Below are 15,835 nucleotides of genomic sequence, written 5' to 3'. Positions count from 1 at the left end.
AAACGAAAACTTTTGTTTGCTCATGTCTGTTTCTAGATTACACCCTCCCTCCTCCTCTCTCCTTTGGGAACCACCACCATCCCCCCAATTTTCGATAACCTTCTCTTCACTACCTACCCGTACTTAAAAAAGATTGATTCGAAACGAAATTTTTTGATTTGATGGGGGACCCACGATAATAAATTTTAAAATAAAAATTATCCCTAATTGTTTTTAACGTCTTTAATTTTCCTGTCTGTATTTTAAAAAAAAAAAATTTTTTTTTTACTCGAGTGTAATTTTAAAATAATTTTTTCGGACATCAAAAAAAAAATAAAATAAAAATTTTAAATTATTTATATAAAATTCTGACCTTTTATGTGTCAGTCCGTGATAAAATAAAATTCCGTTTTGATAAAAGATAATTTCATTTTTCTTTTTTTTTTGGAATAAACTTCCGGTAAAATTCAATTAATTTTCTTTTTTTTTTTTTTGTAGGGGAATTTTCTTCAAACTCAAATCATTTCCGTTTGTTTATTATTTTCCAAATGTTCTTAAAATTCTTCTTCTAAAACAGAAGAGAAAAAAAAAACAAAAATTAATTTTTTTGAAATTCGAAATAAAAAAAAAAAATATTTTCCACCTGTCGGAAAATTTAATAAAACGATAGAAAATTCTAGAATTTATTATAATAAAATTTTTTTATTTAATAAATAAAGGCATTGAATGATATTTGAAGAGGTCTTCGATAGATAAACCTTTGACACTCTCCAAAACCGGATATTATAATAATTAAATTATTTGAAATAACAAAATGAAACGAAATCAAGTTTCAACGAAAGAAAAAGTTAATAAATGTTTGATAATAAATATTTACAAAATACTAAAATCTAACCGGAAAAGGAATTCGAAAAAAAATTACACGACGACGATGATGATAGTCGTAATAATAATAATAATGTTTTAAAGAAAAATTTGATTTAAAAAAAAAAACAAACGATTCAAATTTTCTCATTAGTTTTCGTTAGTTTTTTAATCGATATTTAAATTATCGATTAAATTTCTTTTATGTTTAGTTATTTAAATAAAATTTATTATTGTTTCTCCTCCTGCTGCTGTTGTTTGTTGTTTGTTAGCCTATTTTTACGGTCACGCTGACACACAAACCGCTTTTTTTTATTTATTCTTTAACATTTGAAAATTTTTAAAACAATAAATTAATTAACTTAACAAAATAAAAATTTATTTATTTAAAAATTTAAATATTTATATATATATTTTTTTCTTATACATAATTTTTTTAAAAATAATAATTATTATTCATAAAAAAAAAAATAAAAATAAAAACACGTAATAAATAACCGCGAGTAAAAAATTATAATAATTTTTTCTTTTTTTCCTATCCCTTTATAATTTTATTATGACTATTGCGATTATGAATCGCTTTTTAAATGCGGCGCTACCAATTACCAAAAAAAATAAAAAAATAATAATAATAATCATTTTCCTACTGAACATAAATGCAAAAAATTTTTTTTTTTTTAAATTCACCGTTTTTATCACAGCCACGTTTGATAATATTATTCATTCGTCGAAAGCGAATTTTAATATTTTAAAAATTATGAAACCGGGCAAATAAATGAAATTTCTCCCTCCTCCCTACCCACCTTTAAATTTCGACAGTTTTTCCCAATCCCGTCCATCTATCGGGTACCGGCAAAAAATACCTGTGCATGGCCGCAATGAAACGATCCCTGTAATCTTTCGGTTGAATGACCGTGGGTTGCTTACCCTGCCCTCCCATGATGACCGATTTTTTAACCATCGTTTCCAATTTTTTATCCCACGTAAACGTTCTGATGTAATCTGAAAAACAAACGGACGATTTCAAAAACCTTTGGTACCCTTAATAAATTTTCGCGAGTTCGGATTGAATCGAATTTTTTCTATACCTATTATTCCGATGACGAGCTCTCGTCTGTCCTCATCTAAACCCACGAGCAGGGAATAATCCATGACGGTTTGTGCTGCCAGAAATTGAGTATCGTTTTCAATGGCGCTCATCAATACGGCTTGCGAATGAGAAAGAATGTAAAGCGGAGAATCCGTCGTGACTGAAACGAGAAAAATAAATCGGATGTTTTTTTTTTTTTATTATTCCGACCGAAACCGGAAACCAAATTTATTAATAATACTCACTTTGAAGCAAATTTTCATCCAAATACACAATTTCTCCTTCGCCTTGCAAAGATGGATTCACCAAACGATTCCTCACGGAACCTTTCAAATCGTATTTTTGCGAAACGTTTTTTTTGTAAAAAAGATTTTCCATGACTAATAAATTGCACTTTAATGTAGAATTCGTATTGGTGTTTCGAAAACTCACGGTGTACACACCCACGATTTTCCCTAAAAGCGTAGGCTGATTGGAATCCTGACATTTTTGTATGTAATTAAAATAATGATTGGCAAAATCTAAAAACAGCTGGAGTTCCAATTTCGACATTTCCTTTAAAATAAATCTATCATCTAAAAAAAAAAGAGAAAAGAAATTCAATAATTCAACTGAAAGTAATAGTAATAGTAATAATAATAATAATAAAATTGCGTTTACCTTTGGTTTTACAAAACGTTGACCCTGATTTCCCTCCTCTTGCGGCCCAGTGAACGCATCTCGATAAAGAGCGAACGAAGGCTTCTTCGCCGATGGGAAATACCGTTTGTCTCAAAGCAGCAAATTGATCCGCAAAATATACCCGACAGTAAAAATTAGTGCTGCCGTCACCGAATATGATCTTTTATGAGTCGTAGATATAAAAATAAAATAAAATAAAATGATTGAGCTTTTCAACTTCTTAAATAAAAATAAAAATTCAAAAAAAATTACACACTTCGACGTGAGATGTCGACGATGATTTGCTTCCTTTTTTCAATCCCTCTTCCGTTTTGTCTTCGAGATCTAAAATATTCGCACTTCCGTTATCCGAAATTCCGGACACGTTAAGTCCCGAATTATCCCCGGCAGATTTCGGATTTAAATTTTGATTGCTGCTCGGAGTCACTTGACTATTTCCTCTTAAAAATGATAAAACGGTGGATTTTCTCGAATCAGAATTTTCTGTTTCTTTTTCGGCGCTGAACGTTAACGACAGAGTTTTTTTACGTGCCACGGGACTAAAAAAGCAATCGACAAAAAAAAAATTTTTTTGCTTAGTTTGAAAATTGAATAATTTTTTTTCGTTAGTATTCCCACCGCCACCTTACCTGGGAATAGGTCCCTCCGAAGATGACGAAAGATGTAATTTTCTTTGCTGAATATCTTCCAGAAATTTGTGATAATCGTGAGAAGACAAAGCGTAGGAAATAATAGAAGACGGTTCGTTTTCATGCACCATTATACTGGCATTGACACCTGGGGGTAATAAATAATGTTCCTGAGGATTCCACGGATTCTGAAAGTCGAATACAAATAAAAGACATCATTTTGGATTGATCGAAAAAAAAAAAAAAATGAAATTCAGTTGGTTGATTAATAAATAATAAATACCATCAAAGGAACGTATTCCTTATTAGAAGTGAGTATGTGTGATAAAATATTTTTAACGGACTTTTTATCATATTTGCTGTCGGCTTGACTTTCTTCGCAGTTAGGATTAGAGTCGCAACTAATTTTTCTACTGTTCGAATCGTCTGCAGTCTTATCCTGTTCGCAAATGTCAGACGTGCTGAATCGCACGCTCAAATTATCATCGGAATCCATATCCATGGAATCCGTTACGCTGTCCATAAATTGATGACCCGTATTGTTTGTACTGTCTAACGTTGTGTCATCTCCGAGTTCTTCTTCTTTATCAATTCCCTAATGAATAACATGAATTGTGTCACAATCGAACACAAAAAAAAACTTTTCAAAAAAGAAAACAAACACTTACTTCATGTCCATCCGGAAAAGAAAATTGACTCGCTGATTTAGAACCCTCACTCGTTCGTTTAATTTTTTCCCTTTCTTTATCGTCTTTTCTTTTCGTTGCGTTCGCAGCCTCTTGAAACCGAGCATTCCAACCAATCACAGCCTCCATAATCAGCTTTTTTAAATAAACAATCGAATCTTCTATTCGCCACAACAATACTTCGATTTCTTTATCGCATTTGTTTCCGTCCGGTTTGACATTTTCAAATACCGGAGAAGTTAATTTTAATTGAATTTCTTCAATTTTAGCTTTAAAATGCGCATGCTCCTTTTGTTGCAAAACCTTCATAGCTTGCATATCTGAATCAAAGAAAAAAATTAATTTTACCGAATAAAAATTTAAAAAAAAAAATTTATTTCTTATTTATTTACCATCTTCGCTTCCTTCCAAGTTATGAAGATGTTCCAAAATTAAAGAGAAAATATCGTGACCCTTGATAGCCAAATTTCTAAGTTCGTCGGTTATTGTATTTTGCGTTACGTTTTCGAATTGCAAATTAATCACCGACGGCGGAAGACAAATTTCCCAAATTCTTATGGTCGAAAATTTAAATAGTGCGACAATTTTATTCATTCCGAAATACTGGAAGTGATCGTGATGAAGTGAATGTTTGCACGAATCCGAATTTCTTCTCGTGTAAACATGAGCTCTAAATCTAAGTTCCAAATACTTGGCAAAAGACAACGACCAAGTATCGGAAGACATGGGAATCATAGGAGTACCCTAAAAAAAAAAAAAAAAAAAAAATTTTTTTTGTAATTTTATAATAAAAAAAAAAATTAAAAAAAATAATTTTATTATTACACTTACTGTTTGACATTTTGGACACCAACTCCACATGACAATTTGTTTCGAATCAAGTTGTTCCAAATGATTTAGAGTCAAATGAATGCATCCGGGATCGTGAACAAATCTTCTCACGTGATCCAACATTGGAGTGTTACAAGTGGCGGAAGGACAATTGTATGATAATCTGAAGCAATATCTTTCTAAAAAGCTTCCCAGTGAAATATCATAAGTTCCGTAATAATACATGTTAACTACCCTAAAACATCATCGGGAAAATTTTTAAAAAAAAAATTTTTTTTTTTCAAATAAATAAGTGAAAAATAAAAAATAAACTCACCAGGGATCAACACAAAAAGTTGGAAAATTCTGACTGGAGTAAGAATAACTACAAAACAAAACAGCTAATCTTTGATGATTGACGGGATCTAACACGTCTAATTTTTCTGATTTTTTTGCCACAGCAGAATTTTTAATTTGATTTTTTGTATTTTCTCGATATTCTTTTTTTTCGCTCTCCGTAAGAATGTACGGGATTCTTCCTCCGTTTGCACGATACAATGCAAGCAACGTTTGTACTTCAATGCTGTCGGCAGTGTCTGTAATCTTAGCAGTTACGAACGGATGCTTGGGAAGTAGTTCAATGCCTTTTAAATGATTGGTTACGTTATTGTTTTCCGAATCCTCTAAAAAATTTCCAAGCTTATCTAATTCTGACTTGTCTAAAAATTGTTTCGAATAAAAAATATCCTTGGGAAAGTATTTTCTTAATATACAATTACGACCGGATTCTGTTTCTAGATACGGTACCGCAAATTTCACGAATAAACTGACCGATAGTATGGTATCGTCAAGAGACTTTCTGAATTTATTGCTAAATGGTAACTCTGCCACTGATAACTGTTCCACCAAGTTTGTGTCTGTTTGTTTAGATGTTAAGTCATCGGAATGATTTAAATAAGACTGTAAAGGATCGCTACAGTCTTGAACAGTTTCCACTGTTATTTTTTTATCTTCCTTATCCATTTTAATTTTCGATTCCGTTTTCGTTTTTGATTCAAATTCGGTACATTTATAATCTTGGTCGGGAGATTCTTCAAATAATTCGTAGCAAGTGTTTGGAGGTTTGGCAAATTCGTCCACCAAAAATGACTTTTCCAATTTCCAATTGTAACAGGCAAAAATCATGAAGTTGACAATTTTTTTTAATTTTTTCAATTCCGACATATTTCCCCCTCTTAAAAGAAGTGAACATCCAGCAGCAGGATTTGACGAGCCTTCGAAGAACATGAGTGTTTTAATTCCTTCTAAAATTAAAAGAAAAATTAAACATTAAAATAAAATAAAATAAATATAATAATATATTTTCATAATTTTTACTCTTAAACTCGATTTCACTTACCGTTTTCTGTTTGAAAAGTTTTTAAATAAAACAATTGACAAGTTCCTAACTGAGGTTTACTTATGTGGGCATCAACGCTGGTGACAATATCAGCCTCTGTAAATCTGGATACTTTTTCCAAAATGCTTAATTTTGTGTTGATCACCAGAGTAATTCCAAGTTTTAAAAGATACTCCTGAGCTAATCGAGAAACATTCCTAAAATCAACCGCTACTCAAATAACATATAATATAATATAACATAATATTTTTTTTTTGTAAAACCAAGTTTGATTATATAAAAAAAAAAAAAAAGAAAAAAAAAAGTAGAGTCTTACTTGTACACCATAACAATATCAGGCTGTAATGCAGCTATTCGAGCAACTACATGCCTCAAGTATTCGTGCTCCTGCATTATTACCGGTTCCAAAGGTAATAAACGACCTTCGATTCTTTCGTAAGCAACGGAACAACGAAGAAGAAGAATTCTAGGATTTAAAATTCGAGATCTCATAGATCGGTGGGCAATATTTTTACTGCAAACTATTCCCGGAACAATGCAACTATCATTTTTATGACTTCCCGGTAACTTTTTTATTTGAACGTACCTATTTAAAAAAAAATTTTAACTTGAAACTACCCGACGTTTTTGGCATTTTAAATAATTTAAATCACTTACAATCGAATATCCATTTCATCTTCGTCATTTTTCATATCGGGACGAACTAAATCTATCACTTCAGAAGTTATTTTTTGAATCGTATCTGACCAAGACTGGTTAAGACCTTCGGTGCTTAACATTTGCCGTACAAGACTTTGTTTGTGATGTTCAAACGCTAAGCTAAAACAAAAAAAAAGTATTTAATTCATCCAACAAACCTAATGTGAGCGATTAATTAATTTCCATAAATATCTAATGTTAATTTTATGCATCAATATTACTTGAAGCAAAAAAAAAGTTGAAAAATGATGAATACCTAAAATTCTGATGACTAGGATCTTTTCCGTCTATTTCTGGAACTAAACCGGATGCTTTATCCCAGCTTGAATTTAGAATTAATTCATTAGAATCTTTTCTAAGATTAATTTTTTCTTGCAAAATTTCCGATTGTTTTCCTTGGGTACTCGGAGATTTATCTAAATTTTGAAATCCTTCTAGCAATGGAGGAGAGGGACGACTAACATGGACTATGTTGTCTCTTACATTTATATTTAGTAAATAATTCGAATTTGATTTTTTAAAATTATCTTCTTCCGAACCCGATAACTTCTCAGATTCGGAATCTGTACTCTGATGCTGAATTTGTTTAACCCATAAAGGCTCTTGTCCATCGCTGGGATTACTCATATCCGAATTTTGCGTAACTAAAGATACTGGGCGGTAGAGTGATAAACCATCAACAAAACTTAATTCACTGACAGATTCCAGATATCCAGCTTCCAATAAAGCTTGCCCAATTGCTATTCCCTGAACTCTGCAAATTTGCAATAAAATAAAATTTTCGTTATTAAATTTATCTTTCTTAGTTTTTAACTTAAGAATATATTCCAATACCTTGTTCCTGCTTTATTTTGTGTAAGTAACCAATCAATTAATTCACTTCCAAAAAAGCAATTTGGAAAACTTCGAAGGCGGTATCTATGCGATTGCAAAGGTATACCATTTGGTGGAGTTACTACTTCTTCATACAAGTTTCTTAAACTTGTTGAGCTTTGTAGTGCTCTACATCTTTCTTCCTCTGACAAATAACTAGGACTTTGAGCTCGACCCATAAAAAACATTTCTTCTTGATAACCTTAAAAAACAATAACGTTAAAATAAATTTGGAGCATATAAAAAAAACAAATTTTTACCATTATTTAAAATTTGTAAAAAAACAAAAAAAATTTTAGTTAAAATAAAAATTAGTATTAAAAATTATGATTTTAAAATAGCATTCCAAGGCAAATAATATAACTAAAATTAAAAATATAATAAAATTTTCGGTTTAATTTTAGTAAAAAAAAAAAAAAAAAAAAAAAAAAACATTTAATTTTTTTCGACTACTTTGCAAGCCAAGGAACGAAATTAGTTACCAACAGATAATTTTCTTCTTAAACTTGAATTTGCTTCCCCTTTTTCAGAAATATCACATGAAGAAACATTACCAGTTTGAAAATTATCTGCATTTTTAACAATATTTCCAAATTTAGTTTGCAAATCTTCCTGTAAAGCTTTAAGATCAGCTGATAAATCAGCTCCAATATCAGCAGATTGAAGATATGACAAAACCACTTTGCAGCAATAGGTGCAGACTCTTAAATCACCTGTAATAATAAAAAATATATACCTGGTGATTTTTAAAAATGCTTTGCAGTGTAAACAATAATGTGAAGTAAAAATGAACATAATAAATACAACAAAAATTAGTAAACAAGTAAAACTACTTTTTTAAACTAATACTTTTAAATCGTAAAATAAAAAAATCCTAACCTGTACATCCCATTATTTTTCCAGGTATTTCCTGATTACAACATTTCGAACAGAATATTTGACCACAAACTCTACAATGATGCCTTCTTCGAAATGTTGTAAATTTCTCACCACAGTCATAGCATTCTTTACTGAAAGAATCCGGCATCCAATATTGTTTTAAGTCAGTATCTTTATAAGAAGTTAGACCCTATAATTAAAGTTATACTAATTTTTTTTATTTTCAAAATCACAAATTTTTTTCAGAATATGTATATTCTTACTGATAATATTTACTTACAACATTTTTTAAGGCAACTAAATTGCTTATTCTTTTTAATACATTTGGTAAGCTCCTTCCTTCACTAATGGTTAACGAATACTGTAAATTTGAATTAGAAGCTGCTTCAGATGTATTTGCAGGCTGTTGCCATTCAGTATCACTTTTACTAGAAGCATTTTCTTTTTCTTTGTTGGATTCTTGATTATCCCCTCCTTTAAAATTACATTTTAAATTTAAATTTATATGTTATATTTTAAAACAACACAATAGAGTTTTCTTTTTAACACAGTTTAAAGTTTTACCAATAAAATTTTTTAGGGTAATACAATTTTAAAAACCCAGTTTGTGAAATGCATTAATCTTTTAAAATATGTTGACAATTTAACAATTGACATTAAGGAAACTTACATGCAATAGAAATTAGTAATTAATATAAAAACATTTAATATTTTATTTTTGATAATTACCTCTGCCAAGTTTAAAAAATTTTGAAATTCCAAGCAAACTAAAACCTGATCTATCCTCTGGACTCAGAGGAGCGAATTCTGTTAATTCTGAAGTGGAATCCAAATTTCGATGCATAATTACAAATATTAATTTATAAATACTTTTTTATAAAATTAGGACATTACGAGTAAAAATATAATATCATATTTTCAAAATCCATATAAAATTAAATATATGCATTTACTTTCTTAAGCCATAGAATTGCTGAAGTTCTGTCTGGAACGACCACCTGTCAATATAAATATTTTTTAAATACATAATTTTGTTTTTTTTTTTTTAATAAACTTAATTACTGATTTAAAAAATTAAAAAAAAATTTTAATTAGTTTTTTTAAAGTCACAAGCTTATAATAAATTAATATTAATTTTTTAATTTGTTATCAGATTTTAATATGACTAATAACTCCATAAAAACCTCTTTTAAGAGGTAGGGTTATTGTAATTGGTAATTTAGTCTTTATTAAAAAAATTTAATATGTCTGGTTTTCCTCAGATAGTTGTAGGAACGTACGAAGAATTTTTATTAGGTTACAAACCTAAAATTGAATTTGACTCGGTTAGTTAGTATTTCTTCATATGCCACTTAATCCTTAGCACAGTAACTTGCCATTAAGTATACACACTTCATTTTTTTTTTTTTTTGCAGGGAAAAAAGTTTAATTTTTTTCAAACTTTTGCCTCGCATTCTCATCAAGCCAGTTTAAGATGTGTGGCAGCTAATAAAAACTTAATGGCTTCATCTGGAGCCGATGAATATGTTTACCTATATAATATGAATACAATGAAAATGTTCAATGTAATAGACTACCATGATGCTACGGTTACTTGTTTAGAATTTACTCCTGACAATTCACACTTGATTACTGCTAATCAAAAAGGAGATATAGCTATATTTCAATGTAAAGATTGGAGTTTAGTGAAGTTATGGAAAGAAGCTCATAAACATGCTAATGGTGAGATGATAATCATAAAGTAAAGAATTCTTTTTTGCAAAGCGAAATATTGAAGCCTTAATTATCTTTTTAATTTTTAAATAAAAAATAATTTAGGGGTCACAAGTGTGAGTGTACACCCATCAGGAAGTTTATTATTGACAACAGGTGCAGATAATAAACTTATATTTTGGAATCTTATCAAAGGGCGAAAAGCATATACTAAAAATTTTTCTAAAGTTTCAATTGGTTGTTTTTTGAATTTCGCCCAGTGGTCTCCAACAGGAAAATATTATGCAGTTTGTATTGGAAAACAATTAGAAGTGTACAAAACTAGTACTGCCAGTGTTATTTATAAAATTGTTGTTAACTCCAAAATATCTTGTGCTACATTCTGTAAAGTAAGTACCTGCATAATAAGCTATTTTAATATATTTATTTGATATTTATTATGATTTATTATTTTAATTATTATTAACTTTTTGTTAGAAAACTCTAAAAATGGCAATGCATATTTGAATCTGTTTTTATCTGTTAAATATTTTTCAGAAAACGTTAATATGTATTGGAACTGATGATGGACAATTAGAAATCCATTCGATAATAGAAAAAAAATTACTTATTCAAGAACATTCGCATAAAGCAAGACTTAAATGTATGACATCATTTTGTAAAATGGTGAAAAAAAAGAAAATAGTTAAAAATAATGATTATTTGGTAACAGCAGACAGTAAAGGTTTAATTAAATTATGGTGTATAAAGGTATTTTATAATTTTAAATTTATAAATGATAAAATTCTACAGTATTAATTGATTTATTTGTAATTTTTTGTTTTTTTTTTTTTATTTTTCAGAAAAAATCTGATAATTTTCGTTTGATACCTAAATGTGAGATAGATTGCGATTGTCGAATAACTTGTGTGACTAAAGTATGCATTCATACATTAAACTTAAACTAATAATATGATCTATTATTTTTCTTTATGTATACTATAATGTTTTATAATATCTTTCAGGTTTTTCCTATGAGTGTTAAGAAGGAAAAATTGGAACAAATAGATATTGTAAATGAAGTTACAAACAATGAGACAATTGACGATATAGCAATTGAAAATTACATAAAATCTCAGGAAGACAAACACAGCAATGAAAGTAATGAACAAGAACAAAACCAAAATAATAAAACCTGTAATAAAAATTCTCAAATCATTGAAATTTCAGAAGAAATATCTACAGTCAATAATAAAAAACCGAGAAAATTTAAAAACTTAAGTGGGAAAAAAAATTTAAAAAACATAATACAAAGTAATCAAAATATACTTGAAAAATCATTAAATGGTAAAAAGCATAAAATTAAAAACGATGGTTCTGTGAAAATGAAAAATAATAAAAAAATAAAATTATCAGGTTCATTTTCTATAGACACAAAAGTCAATAAGTCTGATGCTAAAAAACTATCATTATAAAGTAAATAATTCTGAAATATAATATTCGTTTTAAAATTATTATTTGTATCGATATTTTTTGATTGTGAACCTTTTACTTTTTTTTTTCTTAGAATAGCAAATTTTGAGTTTGAGTTATTTGAAATTTTAAAAAAAAAAAACCAGAGGTAAATTAGAATAATCTCACAAAATTTTTATACATTAATAAACTTTAAATGTTTTATTAATAAAAATTATTAAAATTAATACTTTTAAAAAATTTAATTTTATTAACTAGATATATTACAGTTACTAAGTATCCGTTTCTGATGAATGCGAATTGATAATTTTTTGTAAATGTGCTATTTCTTTAATCATTTCTTCAACTGGTACATTTTTTTTATGTAAATTTGAGGTGGGTTTAGGAAATTCATCATCATTTTTACTTAACTCCACCATTGCTTTGGGATTATCATTAATTACTGTCGCAAGTAAAGGTATATTCTTATTAGGATTTCTTTTTTCCCATAGTTTCTACAAAAAAAAATTTATTAAATAATTGAAAAATAAATTATTAAGAAATGAAAAAGTATTTTATAGGTTCATTAGTGTTCTTACTTTGTACAATGGTGGCCAATACATATATTTGGGAACAATTCTATTTAAATTTTTTTTACTGTATTCTTCAGCTAATTTTAAATATTTTTCCTCTTCATGTTTGGGTATTAATATAAAATTAGGCATTTCGTTTTTTTTTTTAAAAACGATTTCTTCTATTTTTTTTCCTTTAAAAATTTCTTCAGCCCAAACAAAAACATTCCGGTCATAATGCTGAAAAGTATTATATAAATAATATTATAAGGTACATGTAGTAAACATTACAAAATTAAATGAAAAATTATTAAATTACTTTTATAATTGAAAAATTTTAAAGCAATAAAATACATAAATCGCAACTAACCTCTTTAGTTGGAGGAGGCAAAGGCTGCACTTTTACTATTTTAAAAAAACTAGGTTCAGAATATTTGAGCGTTAAGGAATCGATAATCAGCCTTCCAACTCCAAAATTTTTTAAATTTCCAACAATTTCCCACAATGGTTTACCTACATGTGGGATTTTTATTCCAATTTTTTCAATCTTCATTATGCAATCCTTAGTATTTCCTTAATTTTATCAAATTACATATTTTTTTTAATTAGATTTTAAAAAATAAAAATGTACCGAATATCACGGAGGTTAGAATTGTTTCAAAACAGTAACTGAACTTTTATTTCTAAAAGTTTGAAACAAGTGTTTGAAAACAATGAAATGGCGGGTAAAAATTACTTTAGCGTTGTGCATTAAATTTGTGAGTGATTTTTTTTTTTTTTAATTCAATAGTGCAGTTTTAAATTTATTATATTTCTTTATTTTGTAAGTTAATTTAAAAAATAAAATGTTTATTACAATTAAGTCTTACATCATTACATAAATGTATTTAAAATTATGTGAAGTCTTCAATTAGTGTATTGGTAAAGTGCATTAAAGTGTTGTATAGTGTATTAAAGTGTATTTTTATAAAAAGTGATACATAGTGTAGTTTTATCGTTAATTTGTAATAAATATTTTAAAAGTTTAGGCCATTTGAAATCAATTTATAAAAAAAAAAAAACTAAATGGTCTGGCTTTTCAATATTTATTAATTGTTAACTGATGTGTGACAGCATTTTGGATATTCATGGGTAAGTTTTCTTTTATCTATTACATTTATTTTGACTTCTTTTTAGAACAATCACAACATTTACACCATTTATTACATCTACATTTACAATGACACGGTTTTTTATTGCAATGACAGCCATGTATTTTATATTCAGCTTCATAAACTGCATTTATTATCAGTTGGTTTAATATTTCATTAAACATAACCTCTAATTCTTCAATTAGTTTTTCCCTTTCTAAGCGTTCTTTTTCTTCTTTTTCAACTTTTAAAATCTAAAATTACATTTTACATACAAAACCGATTCTTAAATTTTTTATATTTAAAATTAGTTAAATCATATTTACCTTCCAAAATTGTCTCATTTCCGAGCATTCTTCTTCTTTACAAACTAAATATCGTCGTATGTAACTTTGCATGACTATAATGGCCTCATCTTTGGTCCAGAGCCAAGAAAGAGGATAAATAGGTCGGGGACTATAAATGATGTTACACGTTTTTAATTTTATTTTCAATTTAAAACGTTAAAAAGTAAGATAATCTGTTTAAAAACTAACTGGTAATTTAGCCAAATTATTACATAGGGAATATCAAAAATATCTCTGTGACTTTTATGCCTTTTGGGGTGAAGTGGATTTCTGTTCCATAACAATTCAGCTATGTAATCTAAACCGTTAAAACGACATTTCTGTATCTATAAAGAAAAACATATAATATTGTGTAAAGTAAAATTGATAAACATGAGTTGTATTACATCTTAACTCACCATTAAACAATCCCCTTCTTTTGCTTTAAAAAGTGTTTCTTCTAATATTGGACATAAAATATTAAATATATACTTATCAAGGTATTGTACAGCAGAAAGTTTTTTAGAAACAGGTAATGTAGGTTCAAAAGGTTTTTCTAAATTTTGCAATCTTTCAAATGTAAATTGTTTGTCATAGTATTCTGTTAGAAAATGTTGTTTTTTAATTAAATTATTGTTTGGAAAGTTATTAACATTTTTAGAAAAATTTGCTGACCATACAAAAAAGATTTTTTAAAAATATTTTCAATTAACTTAAAATTTGTCATTTGGGTTATGAAAGTTTTTTTTTCTTTTTTTAATACCAACATGTTTGTGAATTAGAACTTGGCCTTAATTTATATTTTTACTCTATTAAAATTTTTTTTTTACTTGTACCATAAATATTTAAAAGAAAATTACCCATCATTATTTCATCCCACAAAGATATTTTATTAACGGAATCTTCTTGTGTGGATTTTATCGATTCTTCGATAACATTTTCTTGCAAAAATACTTTCCAGGGGGGATTTGATCTATTTTAAAATAATAATAATAAAATAAAACAATTACTTTCTAAAATATTCAAGAGTAATAAGGAAATATGGAGAAAGTAGTTTTTTTAATTAATAAAAAAATAAGAAATAAAATTTAAATTGAGCATTGTTTTTTTTTTAATGCAAATTTTATATAGGCTGCTAATGTATTCTTAACGTTATAGTTTTTATTTTTTATTTTATTAATATGATTGTTAGTAAATTATGTTTTTTTTAATTATTATATAAATGATCTTTTAGTGTAATTAAATGTTAATTGTAAATTAGGTATTAAATGATATGAAGATTACCTATCAGGTTCTGAATCACAATCAACATTAAGACAGGTATTTCTATTATCCAAATTAAATGAGGAATCAGTAAAAGAAGTTAGAGGTGTTGTTTCGATAGCGGTGTCTGATTTTTGTGTATCAATTTCTAAATTTTCTTCTGTTGATATTTTAGTCATACATTTTCTATCGGTTATATATTTTCTTCTTTTCGGTTGATTTTTATTTTTGGGTATACATTTACAAGGATACATTTTTTTCATAGTGTTTGTAAATAATGTCAATTGACTCGAGCAGAATAAATTCGATGGTGATAATTTTTTTTTTTTAATCGGTGGTAATAATAATAATTTGTTTGCTATTGTAAGGATTTATTTACATTTTGATTTGTAAATATAAATTACAGGTCGCAAAATAATAATAAACGAAAGCAAAATTATTTTTATATAAAAAACATTTTTATTTATTTATTCAAATAATATTATCTACAACTACAAAACTTAATAATGTATTTTTTTTTTAAAAAATAAATAATATGGTAAAAATAAATTAATTAATTTAAATTTTTTATGTTAAATTAATTAATTTTTTTTTATTTATTTTTACATATAAGTATTAATTTAAAAAAATAATAATTTAAATTACAAAATTTTCAAAAGTCTTTACTAAAATTATATTTTAAAGCTTAATTTTGAGTCATTATTATTATTATTGTTTTTTTTTGTTGTATTCGGCCGTGGTGTACTATTTTTTTTTTTTTTTACGTTTCGAATAAATTACGATAAAAATCTACAATTGAGATCTGTGAGTC

General features: G+C 27.4%; 4 protein-coding genes across 4 annotated transcripts; 1 reads left to right on the top strand and 3 right to left on the bottom strand.

Annotated features, from left to right (window-relative positions):
* Positions 1 to 1,648: 1,648 nt before the first annotated feature.
* Positions 1,649 to 9,433, bottom strand: Phum_PHUM192500 (FYVE finger-containing phosphoinositide kinase, putative; the record flags this gene model as incomplete). The annotated part of the gene is made up of 20 exons (XM_002425284.1): positions 1,649 to 1,845; positions 1,932 to 2,093; positions 2,179 to 2,508; positions 2,594 to 2,774; positions 2,871 to 3,153; positions 3,244 to 3,431; positions 3,527 to 3,795; positions 3,902 to 4,249; positions 4,322 to 4,673; positions 4,761 to 4,995; positions 5,077 to 6,043; positions 6,139 to 6,335; positions 6,455 to 6,724; positions 6,796 to 6,957; positions 7,094 to 7,591; positions 7,672 to 7,912; positions 8,193 to 8,423; positions 8,590 to 8,779; positions 8,870 to 9,048; positions 9,319 to 9,433. 20 exons carry the CDS (start codon positions 9,431 to 9,433, stop codon positions 1,649 to 1,651), a joined length of 5,595 nt encoding a protein of 1,864 aa, XP_002425329.1.
* A 400-nt stretch (positions 9,434 to 9,833) lies between these two features.
* Positions 9,834 to 11,756, top strand: Phum_PHUM192490 (pak inhibitor skb15, putative; the record flags this gene model as incomplete). The annotated part of the gene is made up of 7 exons (XM_002425283.1): positions 9,834 to 9,914; positions 10,005 to 10,311; positions 10,408 to 10,691; positions 10,840 to 11,052; positions 11,145 to 11,219; positions 11,307 to 11,628; positions 11,713 to 11,756. The coding sequence occupies 7 exons, from the start codon at positions 9,834 to 9,836 to the stop codon at positions 11,754 to 11,756; spliced, it is 1,326 nt and encodes a 441-aa protein (XP_002425328.1).
* A 270-nt stretch (positions 11,757 to 12,026) lies between these two features.
* Positions 12,027 to 12,858, bottom strand: Phum_PHUM192480 (mitochondrial 28S ribosomal protein S34, putative; the record flags this gene model as incomplete). The annotated part of the gene is made up of 3 exons (XM_002425282.1): positions 12,027 to 12,248; positions 12,333 to 12,545; positions 12,676 to 12,858. The coding sequence occupies 3 exons, from the start codon at positions 12,856 to 12,858 to the stop codon at positions 12,027 to 12,029; spliced, it is 618 nt and encodes a 205-aa protein (XP_002425327.1).
* Positions 12,859 to 13,461: 603 nt separating this feature from the next.
* Positions 13,462 to 15,278, bottom strand: Phum_PHUM192470 (uncharacterized protein; the record flags this gene model as incomplete). Its single annotated transcript, XM_002425281.1, has 6 exons — positions 13,462 to 13,689; positions 13,762 to 13,891; positions 13,972 to 14,108; positions 14,181 to 14,362; positions 14,592 to 14,734; positions 15,046 to 15,278. 6 exons carry the CDS (start codon positions 15,276 to 15,278, stop codon positions 13,462 to 13,464), a joined length of 1,053 nt encoding a protein of 350 aa, XP_002425326.1.
* Between the last annotated feature and the right edge of the window lie 557 nt (positions 15,279 to 15,835).

This window comes from Pediculus humanus, genomic scaffold (genome assembly GCF_000006295.1).
Source record: "Pediculus humanus corporis 1103172107541 genomic scaffold, whole genome shotgun sequence".
Classification (NCBI taxonomy): domain Eukaryota; kingdom Metazoa; phylum Arthropoda; class Insecta; order Psocodea; family Pediculidae; genus Pediculus; species Pediculus humanus.
This window is presented reverse-complemented; position numbering and strand designations above follow the sequence as displayed.